The 17,678-nt window shown below is 43.5% G+C and overlaps 1 protein-coding gene across 8 annotated transcripts in view; it reads right to left on the reverse strand.

Annotated features, from left to right (window-relative positions):
* Positions 1 to 17,678, reverse strand: part of phf3 (PHD finger protein 3) — a 170,589-nt gene that overhangs the window by 50,126 nt on the left and 102,785 nt on the right. For all 8 annotated transcript variants that reach the window (XM_072250561.1, XM_072250559.1, XM_072250551.1 and 5 more), the window contains 3 exons: positions 11,101 to 11,284; positions 6,455 to 6,602; positions 5,159 to 5,248 (listed from right to left, as the gene is read on the reverse strand). In XM_072250561.1, coding sequence (XP_072106662.1) covers positions 5,159 to 5,248; positions 6,455 to 6,602; positions 11,101 to 11,284 — 422 coding nt within the window. The remainder of the gene's footprint in view (positions 1 to 5,158; positions 5,249 to 6,454; positions 6,603 to 11,100; positions 11,285 to 17,678) is intronic.

The following is a 17,678-nucleotide window of genomic DNA, read 5'->3' on the forward strand; positions in this document are numbered from 1 at the left end:
AGCGCAAAAGGTTTAAAAAGGAGACCGCCATATCCAGCGGGCAGTGTTGTGAGAGGCAGCAGAGTGATAGGGCCTTGGCTCGATGGGCTCAGGCAGTAACCGCACAAGGCGAGGTAGGTTTACTGGTGTCATTTAGGGAAAAAAGGAGGAAATATGTGTGTGAGGCTCGTTTGCTGTGCTCAGTGTCAGATGTGGGAGGTCCTGGGGTCTCCCAGCCTCCTGGACGGCCATATCTGCACCAGGTGTGTCGAGCTGCAGATCCTAAGAGACTGAGTTAGGGAACTGGAGATGCAGCTCGATGACCTTTGCCTGGTCAGGGAGAGCGAGGAGGTGACAGAAAGGAGTGACAGGCAGGTGGTCAAACCGGTGCCACAGGAGACAGACAAGTGGGTCACAGTCAGGAGGGGGAAGGGGAAGAGTCAGGTACTAGAGAGTACCTCTGTGGCTGTACCTCTTGACAATAATTACCCCTGTTTGAGTACTGTTGGTGGGGTGGGGAGGGGGAAGACAGCCTGTCTGGGAGAAGCAACAGTGGCTGTGCCTTTGGCACAGAGTCTGCCCTGTGGCTCAGAAGGGTAGGGAAAGGAAGAGGAAGGCAGTAGTGACAGGGGACCCTATAGTTAGAGGGTCAGTCAGGCGATTCTGTGGACGCAGGAAAGAAACTTGGATGGCAGCTTGCCTCCCAGGTGCCAGGGTCCGGGATGTTTCGGATTGCGTCAAAGGTATCCTGCAGTGGGAGGGAGAACAGCCAGAAGTTGTGGTACATATTGGTACCAATGACATAGGTAGGAAAAGGGAAGAGGTCCTGAAAAAAAGAGTACAGGGAGTTAGGAAGGAAGTTGAGAAGCAGGACTGCAAAGGTAGTAATCTCGGGTTTACTGCCTGTGCCACGCGACAGTGAGAATAGGAATAGAATGAGGTGGATAAGTGAGTGACTGAGGGATTGGAGCAGGGGGCAAGGATTCAGATTTCTGGATCATTGGAACCTCTTTTGGGGCAGGTGCGACCTGTACAAAAAGGACAGGTTGCACTTGAATCCCAGGGGAACCAATATCCTGGCGGGGAAGTTTGCTAAGGCTATTGGCGAGAGCTTAAACTAGAATTGTTGGGGGGTGGGAACCGAACTGAAGAGACTGCAGAAGAGGAGGTTGGCTCACAAGTAGAGAAAGCTTGAAGACAGTGCGAGAGGGTGGATAGGCAGGTGATAAAGAAGGGACGCATTCAGACCGAAGGTTTGAGAAGCGCCTATTTTAACGCAGGGAGTGTTCTGAACAAAGCAGATGAGCTTAGAGTGTGGATCAGTACTTGGAGATATGATGTGGTGGCCATTACAGAGACTTGGATGGCTCAGGGACAGGAATGGTTACTTCAAGTGCCGGGTTTGAGATGTTTCAGAAAGGACAGGGAGCGAGGCAAAAGAGGTGGGGGTGTGGCACTGTTGATCACGGCTGCAGAAAAGGTGGACACCATGGAGGGATTGTCTACGGAGTCTCTGTGGCTGGAGGTTAGGAAGGGAGGGGTCAATAACTTTACTGGGTTTTTTTATAGGCCGCCCAATATTATCAGGGAAATCAAGGAGCAGATAGGGAAACAGATCCTGGAAAGGTGTAATAATAAGACTTGTTGTGATGGGAGATTTTAATTTCCCAAATATTGACTGGCATCTCCCTACAGCAAGGGGTTTAGATGGGGTGAAGTTTGTTAGGTGTGTTCAGGAAGGTTTCTTGACACAATATGTAGATAAGCCTACAAGAGGAGAGACTGTACTTGATTTGGTATTGGGAAATGAACCTGGTCAGGTGTCAGCTCTCTCAGTGGGAGAGCATTTTGGAGATAGTAGTCATAATTCTATCTCCTTTACAACAGCATTGGAGAAAGATAGGACAGACAAGTTAGAAAAGCATTTAATTGGAGTAAGGGGAATTATGAGGCTATCAGGCAGGAAATTGGAAGCTTAAATTGGGAACAGATGTTCTCAGGGAAAAGTACAGAAGAAATGTAGCAAATGTTCAGGGGATACTTGTGTGGACTTCTGCATAGGTACGTTCCAATGAGACAAGGAAGTTATGGTAGGGTACAGGAACAGTGGTCTACAAAGGCTGTAATAAATCTAGTCAAGAAGAAAAGAAAAGCTTACAAAAGGTTCAGAGAGCAAGGTAATGTTAGAGATCTAGAAGATTATAAGGCTAATAGGAAGGAGCTTAAGCAGGAAATTAGGAGAGCCAGAAGGGGCCATGAGATGGCCTTGGCGGGCAGGATTAAGAAAAACCCCAAGGCATTCTACAAGTATGTGAAGAGCAAGAGGATAAGATGTGAAAGAATAGGACCCATCAAGTGTGACAGTGGGAAAGTACGTATGGAACCAGAGGAAATAGCAGAGGTACTTAATGAATACTTTACTTCAGTATTCACTATGGAAAAGGATATTGGTGATTGTAGTGCTGACTTACAGCAGACTGAAAAGCTTGAGCATGTCGATATTAAGAAAGAGGATGTGCTGGAGCTTTTGGAAAACATCAAGTTGGATAAGCCACTGGGACCGGATGAGATGTACCGCAGGCGACTGTGGGAGGTGAGGGAGGAGATTGCTGAGCCTCTGGCGATGATCTTTGCATCATCAATGGGGACGGGAGAGGTTCCGGAGGATTGGAGGGTTGTGGATGTTGTTCCTTTATTCAAGAAAGGGAATAGAGGAAATTATAGGAAGGAGCTTAAGAAGGAAATTAGGAGAGCCAGAAGGGGCCACAAGAAGGCCTTGGCGGTCAGGATTAAGAAAAACCCCAAGGCATTCTACAAGTATGTGAAGAGCAAGAGGATAAGACGTGAGAGAATAGGACCCTACCCTACCCTACCAGGAAATTATAGACCAGTGAGTCTTACCTCTGTGGTTGGTAAGCTGATGGAGAAGATGCTGAGAGGCAGGATTTATGAACATTTGGAGAGGTATAATATGATTCGAAATAGTCAGCATGGCTTTGTCAAGGGCAGGTTGTGCCTTACGAGCCTGATTGAATTTTTTGAGGATGTGACTAAACACATTGATGAAGGAAGAGCAGTAGGTGAAGTGTATATGGATTTCAGCAAGGCATTTGATAAGATGCCCAATGCAAGGCTTATTGAGAAAGTAAGGAGGCAAGGGATCCAAGGGGACATTGCTTTGTGGATGCAGAACTGGCTTGCCCACAGAAGGCAAAGAGTGGTTGTAGACGGGTCATATTCTGCATGGAGGTCGGTCACCAGTGAAGTGCCTCAGGGATCTGTTCTGGGACCCTTACTCTTTGTGATTTTTATAAATGACCTGGATGAGGAAGTGGAGGGATGAGTTAGTAAGTTTGCTGATAACACAAAGGTTGGGGGTGTTGTGGATAGTGTGGAGGGCTGTCAGAGGTTACAGTGGGACATTGATAATTTGCAAAACTGGGCTGAAAAGTGGCAGATGGAGTTCAACCCAGATAAGTGTGAAGTGGTTCATTTTGGTAGGTCAAATAGGATGGCAGAATATAGTATTAATGGTAAGTCTCTTGGCAGTGTGGAGGATCAGAGGGATCTTGGGATCCGAGTCCATAGGACACTCAAAGCAGCTGCGCAGGTTGACTCTGTGGTTGAGAAGGCATACGGTGTATTGGCCTTCATCAATTGTGGAATTGAATTTAGGAGCCGGGAGGTAATGTTGCAGCTATATAGGACCCTGGTCAGACTCCACTTGAGAGTACTGTGCTCAGTTCTGGTCGCCTCACTACAGGAAGGATGTGGAAGCCATGGAAAGGGTGAAGAGGAGATTAACAAGGATGTTGCCTGGATTGGGGGAGCATGCCTTATGAGAATAGGTTGAGTGAACTCGGCCTTTTCTCCTTGGAGCAACGGAGGATGAGAGGTGACCTGATAGGTGTATAAGATGATGAGAGACATTGATCTTGTGGGCAGTCAGAGGCTTTTTCCCAGGGCTGAAATGGCTGCCACAAGAGGACACAGGTTTACTGTGCTGGAGAGTAGGTACAGAGGAGATGTCGGGGTAAGTTTTTTTACTTAGAGTGATGAGTGCGTGGAATGGGCTGCCGGCAACAGTGGTGGCAACGAATATGATAGGGTCTTTTAAGAGACTTTTGGATAGGTACATGGAGCTTAGAAAAATGAAGGGCTATAGGTAAGCCTAGTGATTTCTAAGGTAGGGACATGTTCGGCACAACTTTGTGGGCCGAAGAGCCTGTATTGTGCTGTACGTTTTCTATGTTTCTATGAATGCATATCACGTCAAATCTTGAAACAGATGGGACCACACCGGGTTCAACTGCTGTACCTAATAAAGTGGTCACTTCATTCGTAAGTAAATACTCTTACTAATGATTTTGCTACAGCAACAGCATGCAATGTCCTTTTAAGGAATTATACAGAACAGTGATCAGTACTCATTCTAACCCTGCCATTTTATTGCTGGGTTGATAGTATGCTTACACTTTTTATTAGATTCACCACTGCCCTGTAATTTAATGTTGCATCTCAATATTCTATGTAGGTATTGAGTCTGTAAATTGGAAATGGAAATGAAAACTCTACTGCAAGAAAATTAAATAGCATTTAACAAATTATTGTTCATGGCAGTTTACGTATCACAAAAGTAAATGCTCAAGAAATGAAGTATGAAAACTAGCATACCAGATACAATTTGCTAACTATTAAAATAAATAAATGAAAAAAGATGTTTCCAATATAGGGGGAGCCTGGGAACTGAGGGCACAAGCCTCAGAATGCAAGGACATCCCTTTAGAACAGAGATGAAGAGTAATTTCTTTATCCAGAAGGTGGTGAATCTGTGGAATTCATTGCCACTAACAGGAAGAAGGCAGGAGAATGAGGTTGAGAGAGAAAATAATTCAGTCACAATTGAATGGCAGAGTAGACTTGATGGGCCAAATGGCCAAATTCTGCTCCTATGTCTATGGTCTAAAATGTGCATATAATATGGAACTCCTTGATCAAATTTCAAACATGAGCTCCTGTCACAGTCAGCATTGTAGCAGGAACAATTTCCAAAAATTGCATTTCCAAATTTAATTTAAAAAAATCATTGATATTAATAATATCAGTTATTTCTTATTACACAATATTAATATTTACAGAGAATCATGTTCTGGATAACTGATGCATTTTCAAAGTATACCTTAGTTCCTGAGGCTTTTATCTTGTCCACATAGTCCCAAACCATCTGAGGAGGAATCCTCCCTCCTACTTGTATGGTATCTGGTAAATCCTTTGGAGGGGGAAAATAAACTTTGTTCAATGATTGGAGCACATGTAAAAAAAAATGCAACAATTTTCAAGTTCATTAATTCCGCTTGTCTTTCCAATCATTTCCCTCTTCTGCCATTGCTCCCTCTTAGTCCCTAGAACAAACAACTAACAACCCCCAGCTTATACAATAAAAGTATTTATTTTCAAAATGGTTGCAGTTGTAACCTAGTTATTGTTTCATACTTTCACTGGACAAGCCCTTCGGCAGCAACTTTTACTGAAAATTGGGCAGATTTTTATTTAATTTGAGAGATACAGTAGGGCAACAGGCCCTTTCAGAATGAGCCCATGTCACCTATTTATAATATGTAACCAATTTGCATACTAACCCATACGTCTTTGGAATGTGGGATGAAACCAGAACGTCCAGAAGAAACCCACGCATCACAGGGAGAATGCAAACTCCTTGCAAACAACGGTGGAATTGAACCCAGATTGCTGGCACTATAATAGGGTTACAATAACTGCTATGCTAACCATGCCACTCCTAAACAGCAATGGGAAATATATTGGACAGAAACTTAATCCACCTGCTACATTTCTCAATTCTTCTTTCTTTCTCCAGGCTCTCCAAACCAATTATTTTAAAATTACAATATAATGTTTTTACATTTTTTTTTCCTGTGTGGAGCGATCAATGAAAAGGTTTTCCAACTACTTTTTCAAACTAGCAGTTTCTTTATCTCAGTTTGATCCAAAACCAAAGTGATTGAGACTGAGACCAATTAGTTTGGAAAGCAGGAGACGGAGAAAATGGCAAGGGTATCAATTCTCTCTGACAATTCCTTTCTAGTAGACTCTGCAGATTTAACACTAGTGGTAGTGAGAAATCTATCAATGGTTAATGGAATTATGCTAATTGATTATTGAAAGCTGCAACATTCTATATGCTCAATTTGCTGTTCCAGCATCTTTCCATTTGCCACACCCAGCACTCCCCTGCATATGCAAAACCAACAATTGTAAAATTACGGCTTTTAATGAGACACATACTTTGAGCATTATTTTATCATGAAAATATCTGGCAAACTCAAGTTAAGTACTGTTTCCTGCATTATATTTTTCTGCAATAAAATTACACAGACAGGTAAGTATATGTCAATACTTTAAAATGCTGCAAAGCAATAAACCTGCTATTTAAAAAGACATAAAATAGGAATAGTACCTCTGTTAGGTGATCCGATGAGCCAGAGACAGGATAAGCTTTGGTAACAAATTTGGCCACACTAGGCATATTGATAAATCCCTTCCAGAGAGAATCCAGTCGAGCTAGAAACCTTGACTCATCTTCTGCAATGTCGTACACATCTGACCTGAATTTAACACAAAAATAAATGAAACACCAATCTAACTGACAAATTGAAGCACTAACCTAACAAAAAGATCAATTTACAACTTATCACACAAAATTATGATTTGCTTTAGAGCATAAGTTACATTTATAAATACTCTTATTAAATACTATCATGTCCATGCCAACTTTTTATTGAAGAAATCCTTCATAAATTACATGGAGTTTTCTCCCCTAATTTTTGTTTCCTTCTGTTTATTCACTATTCCTCTGAAGGTGAAATAGTGTTTGTCTCAACTATTTGATAGAGAATGCCACTCAAATTCTGCTCTATGCAGGTCAATTTCTGAGAACTTCCTTTTGTCACTCTCAGTAAAAATGATAAATATATTTGTTACATTCTCACAATTCAGAAGGACATAGTTCTGAGCAATTCAGAGTTGAAATTCAAGAGATAAGTGATTTGAAGGTAAAGATTTAATGAAAGGAAATGTACAAAATTTGATGGAAGAGAAAGGAAATGTTGGGCCTGAGAATGACCAAGAACAGATGACAGGAGCAGTATTAACATCAGAAGCAACAGTCTCATGACTTAATACAGTGGGCCAATTTTATTGAATTACGGCACCTAACAGCATTGCTCCTGATTCAGACTTAGCCCTGCATCATTCAGCTCAGAACGTTTTTATACACCGTGTTGCTAAACTGTGAGACAATAACACAGGTCAACCAAGACACTTGGGGAAAGCCAGTGAAGTATATCGTTTCAAAACTAATATACAAAGATAAACACTGGAAAGACTGAGAAGGTGGCAAATTTACGGACAGCATGAACAAGATGACCCAAAAGACCCGCTTCTGTGCTGTACAACACTATGGTTCAATATTTTATCAGAAAAATAAAAAAAATCATTTGAGATAGGAAAAAGAAGGAAATTACAAAATAAATTCCTGTATATACATTTAGAATATCGTTATCTGACATAGTTATTTGGTTACCTTGTTCCACCTCAATGTACTGTGTAATGATATGATCTGTATGAACAGTGAACAGTTTGTCAGGGAAGCTTTTCACTGTACATCGGTACATATGACAAAAATACACCAATCTTCAAACTAAGGAGAACTGGTCTTCAGTATATGATGCTTTAATGCTGAATCCAACCAGTTTTAGACAATGAGCAGTATAAAAGATATAATGAAAAGACAGGATCTGCACAGAGTAACAGTAGGACTTAAAGACATAAAATACTGTTTGGTTCAGACCTGGAGTATTGTGCGTGATGCTGGTACACTTCAAGAGAGGGAAACCAGAGGTCCATGAGCCAGTAAACATTGGAGGATCAGAGATAGAGTGGTCATGAATTTTAAATTCCTGGGTGTCACTATCTCAGAGGACCTGTCCTGAATCCATTGTAAAGAAAGTACAAAAGCACTTCTACTTCCTCAGGAGTCTGCGGTGATACAGCATGTTATCAAAAACCTTGGCGAACTTCTATAAATGTTAACTGGCTGCATTATAGCCTGGTATAGGAACACTAATGCCTTTAAGCAGAAAATCCTACAAACAGCCATGGATTCGGCCTAGTTCATCATGAGTAAACCATTCCAACCACTGAGCACATTTACATGAAACACTGCCATAAAAAAGCAAAAGTGACAGTACCCCATGACTTGCACCACCACATTCAAGAACAGTTACTACCCCTCAACCATCGGGCTCTTGAACAAAAGAGGATAACTACATTCACTTTCCTTCTGGTGTTCCCACAACCAATGATCTCACTTTAAGGATTCCTTATCTTGTTATTTCATGCTCGTAATTTATTACTATTTATTTAAGTTTGCATCTTGCACAGTTTGCTGTCCATTGATCCTGTTTACAGTTACTGTTCTATAGATTTGCTAAAACAATCTTAGGGTTGTACGTGGTGACATGTATGTACTCTGACAATAAATTTTATTTCAAACTTTGGTTGCCACACTAAAGGAAAGGGGCGATGGGATGGACAGCGTGTAGAGGCTAACTGTAACCTACCCGCCCCAGATATTTTCTTTTCTTCCTCCACACATAGGGAAGAAGCTATAAAAGCCTGTAAGTATGTACCACAAGGCTCAGGTACAGCTTCTATCTCACTATTATATGACCATTGAATGGTTCCTTAGTATGACAAGATAACTCTTGACCTCAATCTCACTCATTATAACCCTGCACATTATCGTCTATCTGCAGTGTAGCAGTGTACTGCACTGTAACGCTTTATTCTGCATTCTGATATGATTTTACTTGTACTACCTCATGTTGTAATGACCTGACAAGCTTTTCACTTTACTTCATAAATGTGACAATAACAAACTAATTTAACAATTTACCATGCCCTTTCCCGCTCCATGCTAAACTTTTTCGGATCATTTTAAATTATGAAGTTAAAATGAATCAATTTTTCAGCTGAGCTTATAAAGTTGCAATAAATAGAACCTCAGTTTTAACATACCCCATTGACGGTTAGTATTACATTAACTGGTACTGGTTTATATTTTTGCATAAAAGGCACATCAAGGTTGCTACCTTCTGACCTAGAGTGCTACAACTAGAATTCATCAAAAAGTCATGAATACCAAACCAAAATAAATTTTCGGGGCCAAGATATATATATATTTATTAAGGGCAGGTAACAGGGGCTCTGAAGCAAGGCACATAAATAGATCTGATGAACTTAGCAGCACTCGCTTTAAAGCAAGAGTTAATAGGCGCAAAAGCTGAATAAGCTACTGCTTCTTTCTTCTTGCAAGTAGACAGTCAAACATTAATTACTCACCAAGCAACTGATTGGCTATGAACAAATGAATTAGAATCAGGTTTATTAACACTGCCATATGTTGTGAAATTGGTTATTTTTGTGGCAGCAGAACAGTGCAAGATAGAAAAAAAAAATTACTGTAATTGAATTGACTTTATTTCTTACATCCTTCACATACATGAAGAGTAAAAATCTTTACGTTACATCTCTGCCTAAATGTGCAATCATAGCAATTTATAATAATTCATAATAAATATAACTGTCAATGTAACATAGAAGTACAGTTAAACCAGCGCGAGTTAATCAGTTTGATGGCCTGGTGGAAGAAGCTGTCCCAGAGCCTGTAAATCATGGCTTTTTAATGCTGTGGTAGCCGTTTCCCAGATGGCAGCAGCTGGAATAGACTGTGGTTGGGGTGACTCAGATACCCAATGATCCTTTGGGCCCTTTTCACACAACTGCCTTTGTAAATGTCCTGAATCATGGGAAGTTCACAACTACAGATGCGCTGGGCTGTCTGCACCACTCTCTGCAGAGTCCTGCGATTAAGGGAGGTACAGTTTCCATACCAGGCAGTGATGCAGCCAGTCAGGATGCTCTCAATTGTGCCCCTATAGAAAATTCTTAGGATTTGGGGGCCCATACTAAACTTCCTCAACCATCTGAAGTGAAAGAGGCACTATTGTGCCTTTTTCACCACACAGCAGGTGTGTACAGACCACATGAGGTCCTTGGAGATGTGGATGCTGAGGAATTTAAAGCTGTTTACTCTCTCAACCCCAGGTCCATTGATGTCAATAGGGGTTAGCCCGTCTTTATTCCTCCTGTAAACCACAACCAGCTCCTTTGTTTTTGAGACATTGAGGGAGAGGTTGTTCTCTTGTGTCAGAGAGGTGACTTCTTCACGGTAGACCACTTCGTTATTGTTTGATACTAGGCCAATCAATGCAGTGTCGTCGGCAAATTTAATTAGCAGATTAGAGATGTGGGTGATGACACAGTCATGGGTATACCGGGAGTAAGGAGGGGACTTGGTACGCAGCCCTGTGGGGCTCCAGTGTTGAGAATCAGAGAGGTGGAGGTGAGGGAGCCCACTCTTACTACCTGCTGGCGATCTGACAGGACATCCAGGATCCAGCTGCACAAGGGAGGGTCAAGACCGAGGTCTCTGGGCTTCCTGTCGAGCCTGGATGGAATTTTGGTGTTGAATGCTGAACTGTAGTCCAAGAACAGCTTTCTCACATAAGCATCCTTCTCCAGATGTGCAAGGACAGTATATAGAGCAGTAGCTATTGCATCGTCTATCGGTTGGTTGTGTCAGTAGGCGAATTGTAGGGGGTCCAGTTTGGGCGGCAGCATGCTGAAGATGAAATCCTTGACCAGCCTCTCAAAGCATTGCTTATTATTGAGGTGAGTGCGACAGGGCACTAGTTGTTCAGGCATGTTACCTTGGTCTTTTTTGGTACAGGGACAAAGGTGGATAACTTGAAGCAGGAGGGCACTCTATACTGGGACAGCTACATTAAAATTTATAGTAAGCTACAATAAAGAATAAGATAAATAAATAGCAGAAAAGAGGAATAGAGATATACTGTTCATGAGTTTATGGACCGTACAGAAATTCGATGGCATCACTTGATAGGTCACATTATTTACCTGCATCACCAACTAGCAAGTAATCCAGACTGACACAATGGAAATCATAAGCAGGTTGCCCACCTTGTCATAGAGGAGGTGGATAGCTGTACTGATTCTGGTGTCTCCTCTGCTATTGCATCAAAAGAAGAAAGAGCATCTGCCAAATACGCTGATTCGGCATCAACATCTGATTGACGCCTTGTCACACTTGTAGCTACCTTCACTTTCGGCACAGGCAGTTCCTCGACTGGTGGAGCCATTCGACCTGAAAATGATATCTGTTACAACGAAATCCATTCTAATTCTTGATTCTTTTAATTTATGACTAAATCAATAAAAATAATCACGTTAACTAGACAATTAGTAGGTTGAAAATATTTCATCACACATGACTGTTTAAAGTTTTGTGTTTTGTTAAAATTAGGTTTGACCAGTTATTTGTCTAGGTTAGTTAAAATCAGGAAAAAAAAAAGGCATTACATTCAAGTAATCTTCATTATCTTTTAGTGCTGAGGTAATACGACTTCAGTTCAAATTAAGTTAATGTCAAGAAACAGAATTGGTTCCTAGGAAGATCTGATAATGTGATACAGGTACCCTCTCACAAATCAATGAACACTGTAAACACAAAATATTCTGCAGATGCTGGGGTCAAAGCAACACTCACAACATGCTGGAGGAACTCAGCAGGTCGGGCAGCATCCATGGAAAAGATCAGTCGACGTTTTGGGCCGGAACCCTTCGTCAGGACTGTAGAGGGAAGGGGCAGAGGCCCTATAAAGAAGGTGGGGGGAGGGTGGGAAGGAGAAGGCTGGTAGGTACCAGGTGAAAAACCAGTAAGGGGAAAGATAAAGGAGTGAGGGAGGGGAAGCAGGGAGGTGGTAGGCAGGAAAGGTGAAGGAATAGGGGAAAACACAACGGGTAGTAGGAGGCGGTGGAACCATGAGGGAGGGGATAGGCAGCTGGGGGAGGGGGCAGAGTGAAATAGGGATAGGGGAAGGGAGGGGGAGGGAATTACCGGAAGTCGGAGAATTCTATGTTCATACCAAGGGGCTGGAGACTACCCAAACGGTGTATGAGGTGTTGCGCCTCCAACCTGTGTTTAGCCTCATCATGGCAGTAGAGGAGGCCATGTATGGACATATCCGAATGGGAATATGAAGCAGAGTTGAAGTGGGTGGCAACCAGGAGATCCTGTCTGTTGTGGCGGACGGAGCGGAGGTGCTCGACGAAGCGGTCCCCCAATCTGCTTCGGGTTTCACCGATGGAGAGGAGGCCACACCAGGAGCACCGGATGCAACAGATGACCACAACAGACTCACAAGTGAAATGTTGCCTCACTTGGAAGGACTGTTTGGGGCCCTGAATGGTGGCAAGAGAGGAGGTGTAAACTTTTAATTCCCACACCCCGTACCGCTCGGTTTTACCTCCTCCATAAGATCCATAAGCCTGAGAGTCCTGATAGACCCATAGTTTCTGCCTGCTCCTCTCCCACCGAACTTGTATCTGCCTACCTGGACTCCACTTTGTCAGCCATAGTTCAGTATCTCCCCACCTACATCCGGGAAACATCCCATGCCCTCCACCTCTTCAATAACTTCCAGTTCCCCAGTCCCAACCGCTTCATTTTCACTACAGATGTCCAAACCTTATACACGTCCGTTGCCCATTGAGAAGGCCCCAAAGCCCTCCGCTACTTTCGGGAATAGACCTCACCAGTTCCCCACCACCACTATCCTCCTCTGGTTGGCTGAACTGGTCCTCACACTTAGTAACTTCTCTTTTGGCTCTTCCCACTTTCTTCAGACCAAGGGTGTAGCTATGGGAACTCGCATGGGCCACAGCTATGCCTGCCTCTTTGTTGATTATGTGGAACAGTCTGTGCTCCAAACCTATTCTGGTACTGCTCCCCAACTTTTCCTTCACTACATTGACGATTACATTGGTGCTGCTTCCTGCACCCATGCTGAGCTTGTCAATTTCATTGACTTTACTTCAAACTTCCACCCAGCCCTCAAATTCACTTGGTCTATCTCAGACACTTCTCTCCCCTTTCTCGATCTCTCGGTCTCCATCTCTGGAGAGAGACTGTCCACTGACCATCTTCTACAAGTTCACTGACTCTCATAACTACCTCGACTAAACCTCTTCCCACCCTGCCGCATGCAAAAATGCCATTCCCTATCCCCATTTCCTCCGTCTCCACCGCATCTGCTCCCAGGATGAGGCTTTCCGTTCCAGGACATCTCAAATGTCCTCTTTCTTTAAGGATCATGGTTTCCCTTCTGCCGTCATCAATGATGCCCTCACCGCATCTCCTCCATTTCCCGCACATTGGCCCTCACCCCATCCTCCCGCCACCACAACAGGGACAGAGTTCCCCTTGTCCTCACCTACCACTCCACCAGCCTCCGGATCCAGCATATTATAATCCACAATTTCCGCCACCTTCAACAAGACACCACCAAGCACATCTTTCCCTCTCCACCCCACTCCGCTTTCCGCAGGGATCAGCCCCTCCGCGACTCCTTGATCCACACATCCCTCACCACGGATCTCCCACCCGGCACTTATCCCTGTATGAGTAAGTACTACACCTGTCCCTACACCTCCTCTCTTGCCACCATTCAGGGCCCCAAACAGTCCTTCCAGGTGAGGCAACACTTCACTTGTGAGTCTGTTGGGGTCATCTATTGCATCCAGTGCTCCCGGTGCGGCCTCCTCTACATTGGTGAAACCCGACGCAGATTGGGGGACCGCTTCGTCGAGCACCTCCGCTCCGTCCGCCACAACAGACAGGATCTCCCGGTTGCCACCCACTTCAACTCTGCTTCATATTCCTATTCAGATATGTCCATACATGGCCTCCTCTACTGCCATGATGAGGCTAAATTCAGGTTGGAGGAGCAACACCTCATACACCGCCTGGGTAGTCTCCAGCCCCTTGGTATGAACATAGAATTCTCCGACTTCCGGTAATTCCCTCCCCCTCCCTTCCCCTATCCCTATTTCACTCTGCCCCCTCCCCCAGCTGCCTATCCCCTCCCTCATGGTTCCACCGCCTCCTACTACCCATTCTGTTTTCCCCTATTCCTTCTTCACCTTTCCTGCCTACCACCTCCCTGCTTCCCCTCCCCCACCCCTTTATCTTTCCCCTTACTGGTTTTTCACCTGGAACCTACCAGCCTTCTCCTTCCCACTCTCCCCCCACCTTCTTTATAGGGCCTCTGCCCCTTCCCTCTACAGTCCTGACAAAGAGTTCCGGCCCGAAATGTTGACTGATCATTTCCACGGATGCTGCCCGACCTGCTGAGTTCCCCCAGCGTGTTGTGAGTGTTTCAATGAACATTGAGAGTGGAAGAGGTCAATAATTCTACTGGGTGTTTTTTTATAGACCACCCAATAGTAACAGGGACATCGAGGAGCAGAGAGGGAGACAGATTCTGGAAAGGTGTAATAATAACAGGGTTGTCATGGTGGGATATTTTAATTTCCCGAATATCGATTGGCATCTCCCTAGAACAAGGGGTTTAGATGGGGTGAAGTTTGTTAGGTGTGTTCAGGAAGGTTTCTTGACACAATATGTAAATAAGCCTACAAGAGGAGAGGTTGTATTTGATCTGGTATTGGGAAATGAACCTGGGCAGGTGTCAGATCTCTCAGTGGGACAGCATTTTGGAGATAGTGATCACAATTCTATCTCCTTTACCATAGCATTGGAGAGGGATAGGAACAGACAGGTTAGGAAAGCGTATAATTGGAGTAAGGGGAAATATCAGGCTACCAGGCAGGAGCTTGGAAGCATAAATTGGGAACAGCTGTTCTCAGGGAAATGTATGGAAGAAATGTGGCAAATGTTCAGGGGATATTTACGTGGAGTTCTACATAGGCACGTTCCGATGAGACAGGGAAAGGATGGTAGGGTACAGGAACTGTGGCGTACAAAGGCTGTTGTAATTTTATTCAAGAAGAAAAGCTTACGAAAGGTTCAAATAACCAGGTAATGATAGAAATCTAGAAGATTATAAGTTTAGCAGGAAGGAGCTTAAGAATGAAATTAGGAGAACGTGAAGGGGCCAAGTAAAGGCCTTGGTAGACAGGATTAAAGAAAAGCCCAAGACATTCTACAAGTATGTGAAAAGCAAGAGGATAAGACTTTAGAGAATAGGGCCAATCAAGTGTGACAGTGGAAAGGCGTGTATGGAACCAGAGGAGATAGCAGAGGTACTTAATGAGTACTTTTCTTCAGTATTCACTACGGAAAAGAATCTTGCCGATTGTAGGGATGACTTACAGCAGACTGAAAAGCTTGAGCATGTAGATATCAAGAGGATATGCTGGAGCTTTTGGAAAGCATCAAGCTGGATAAGTCACTGGGGCCGGACGAGATGTACCCCAGGCTACCGTGGGAAGCAAGGGAGGAGATTGCTGAGTCTCTGGCAATGATCTTTGCATCATCAATGGGGACGGGAGAGGTTCCAGAGGATTGTAGGTTGCGGATGTTGTTCCTTTATTCAAGAAAGGGAGTAGAGATAGCCCAGGAAATTATAGACCAGTGAGTCTTACTTCAATAGTTGGTAAGTTGAGAGGCAGGATTTATGAACATTTGGAAAGGCATAATATGATTAGGAACAGTCAGCAGGGCTTTGTCAAAGGCAGGTCGTGCCTTACAAGCCTGATTGAATTTTTTTGAGGATGTGACTGAACACATTGATGAAGGTAGACCTGTGGATGTAGTGTGTATGGATTTCAGCAAGGCATTTGATAAGGTACCCCATGCAAGGCTTATTGAGAAAGTAAGGAGGCATGGGATCCAAAGGGATCTTGCTTTGTAGATCCAGAATCGGCTTGCCCACAGAAGGCAAAGAGTGGTTGTAGATGGTTCATATTCTGCATGGAGGTCGGTGACCAGTGGTGTGCCTCAGGGATCTGTTCTAGGACACCTACTCTTTGTGATTTTTATAAATGACCTGGATGAGGAAGTGGAGGGATGGGTTAGTAAATTTGCTGATGACACAAAGGATGGTGGTATTGTGGATAGTGTGGAGGGCTGTCAGAGGTTACAGCGGGACATTGATAGGATGCAAAACTGGGCTGAGAAGTGGCAGATGCAGTTCAACCCAGATAAGTGTGAGGTGGTTCATTTTGGTAGGTCAAATACGATGGCAGAATATAATATTAATGGTAAGACTCTTGGCAATGTGGAGGATCAGACGGATCTTGGGGTCCCAGTCCACAGGACATTCCAAGCTGCTGCGCAGGTTGACTCTGTGGTTAAAAAGGCATATGGTGCACTGGCCTTCATCAATCGCTGGATTGAGTTTCGGAGCTAAGAGGTAAAGTTGCAGCTATGTAGGACCCTGGTCAGACCCCACTTGGAGTACTGTGCTCAGTTCTGGTCACCCCACTAGAGGAAGGATGTAGAAACCATAGGAAGGATGCAGAGGAGATTTACAAGGATGTTGCCTGGATTGGGGGAGCATGCCTTATGAGAATAGGTTGAGTGAACTTGGCCTTTTCTCCTTGGAATGACAGAGGATGAGAGGTGACCTGATAGAGGTGTATAAGATGATGAGAGGCATTGATCGTGTGGATAGTCTGGCTTTATGTCAGGGCTGAAATGGCTAGCACGAGACAGCACAGTTTTAAGGTGCTTGGAAGTAGGTACAGAGGAGATGTCAGGGGTAAGTTTTTTCTTTTACACAGAGAGGGCGAGTGCGTGCCATGGGCTGCCAGTGACGGTGGTGGAGCCAGATACGATAGAGTCTTTTAAGAGACTCCTGGATAGGTACATGGAGCTTAGAAATATACAGGGCTATGAGTAACCCTAGGTAATTTCTAAGGACATGTTCCGCACAGCCTTGTGGGTCGAGGGGCCTGTATTGTGTTGTAGGTTTTCTATGTTTCTACGTAACATTTCAGACAAAACATACAATTGTTAAGCATTTCAAAGGAGAGTTAATTCTATTTACACTTGATGTAAAATAAACAACTAATCTGTATCTGTCAAACCCCATATAAATTATTATTACGAAATCTTATCTCATTCCTTAAACTGTACATGGGCCAAGCCTGATTAATCACATCTCTGAGGTTAATTCCATCCAAACCACCCAATTCCCACCACCCCAAACACACTAAGCCCTAGAGTTTCCAATATTATAACAACTACAGTTCACAGCTTACCTTGGATTAGAGCTACAATATGTCAGACTTGTTAAGTTACGCCATCTGACTTAACTGAACTTCAGATGTCCACAGTCAAATTTACTATGTTCTGAAGTTATACTTCAATACCAGTTTTCAATCATACCGAAACAGGCTCACCAGGAAATGATTTGTTCAGTCAGTGCTTATTTTAACAAATGATACTGCCTGTCATTAAATGAAAACAGAAACTTACATAATTCTCCATATATAGCCACATTTGCACAATGGGATTTCAAGCAGATGACAATTTGTCAAGTTCTATTAAGTGTGGTTAGCATGTTCCATTTCATTTATTAACTAAGTTTGCTTTAATATTGTGATACATGTCTATACCAACTGTGAAAGACCAATGAAGGGATAGGTAATCCAACTGATATGTTTGAGTGGAGGACTAACGTCAACACAGATTAGTTGGCCAAATAATTTGCTTTCATGATATATAATGTCTT

Source organism: Mobula birostris, chromosome 2, assembly GCF_030028105.1.
Source record: "Mobula birostris isolate sMobBir1 chromosome 2, sMobBir1.hap1, whole genome shotgun sequence".
In the NCBI taxonomy this organism is placed as follows: domain Eukaryota; kingdom Metazoa; phylum Chordata; class Chondrichthyes; order Myliobatiformes; family Myliobatidae; genus Mobula; species Mobula birostris.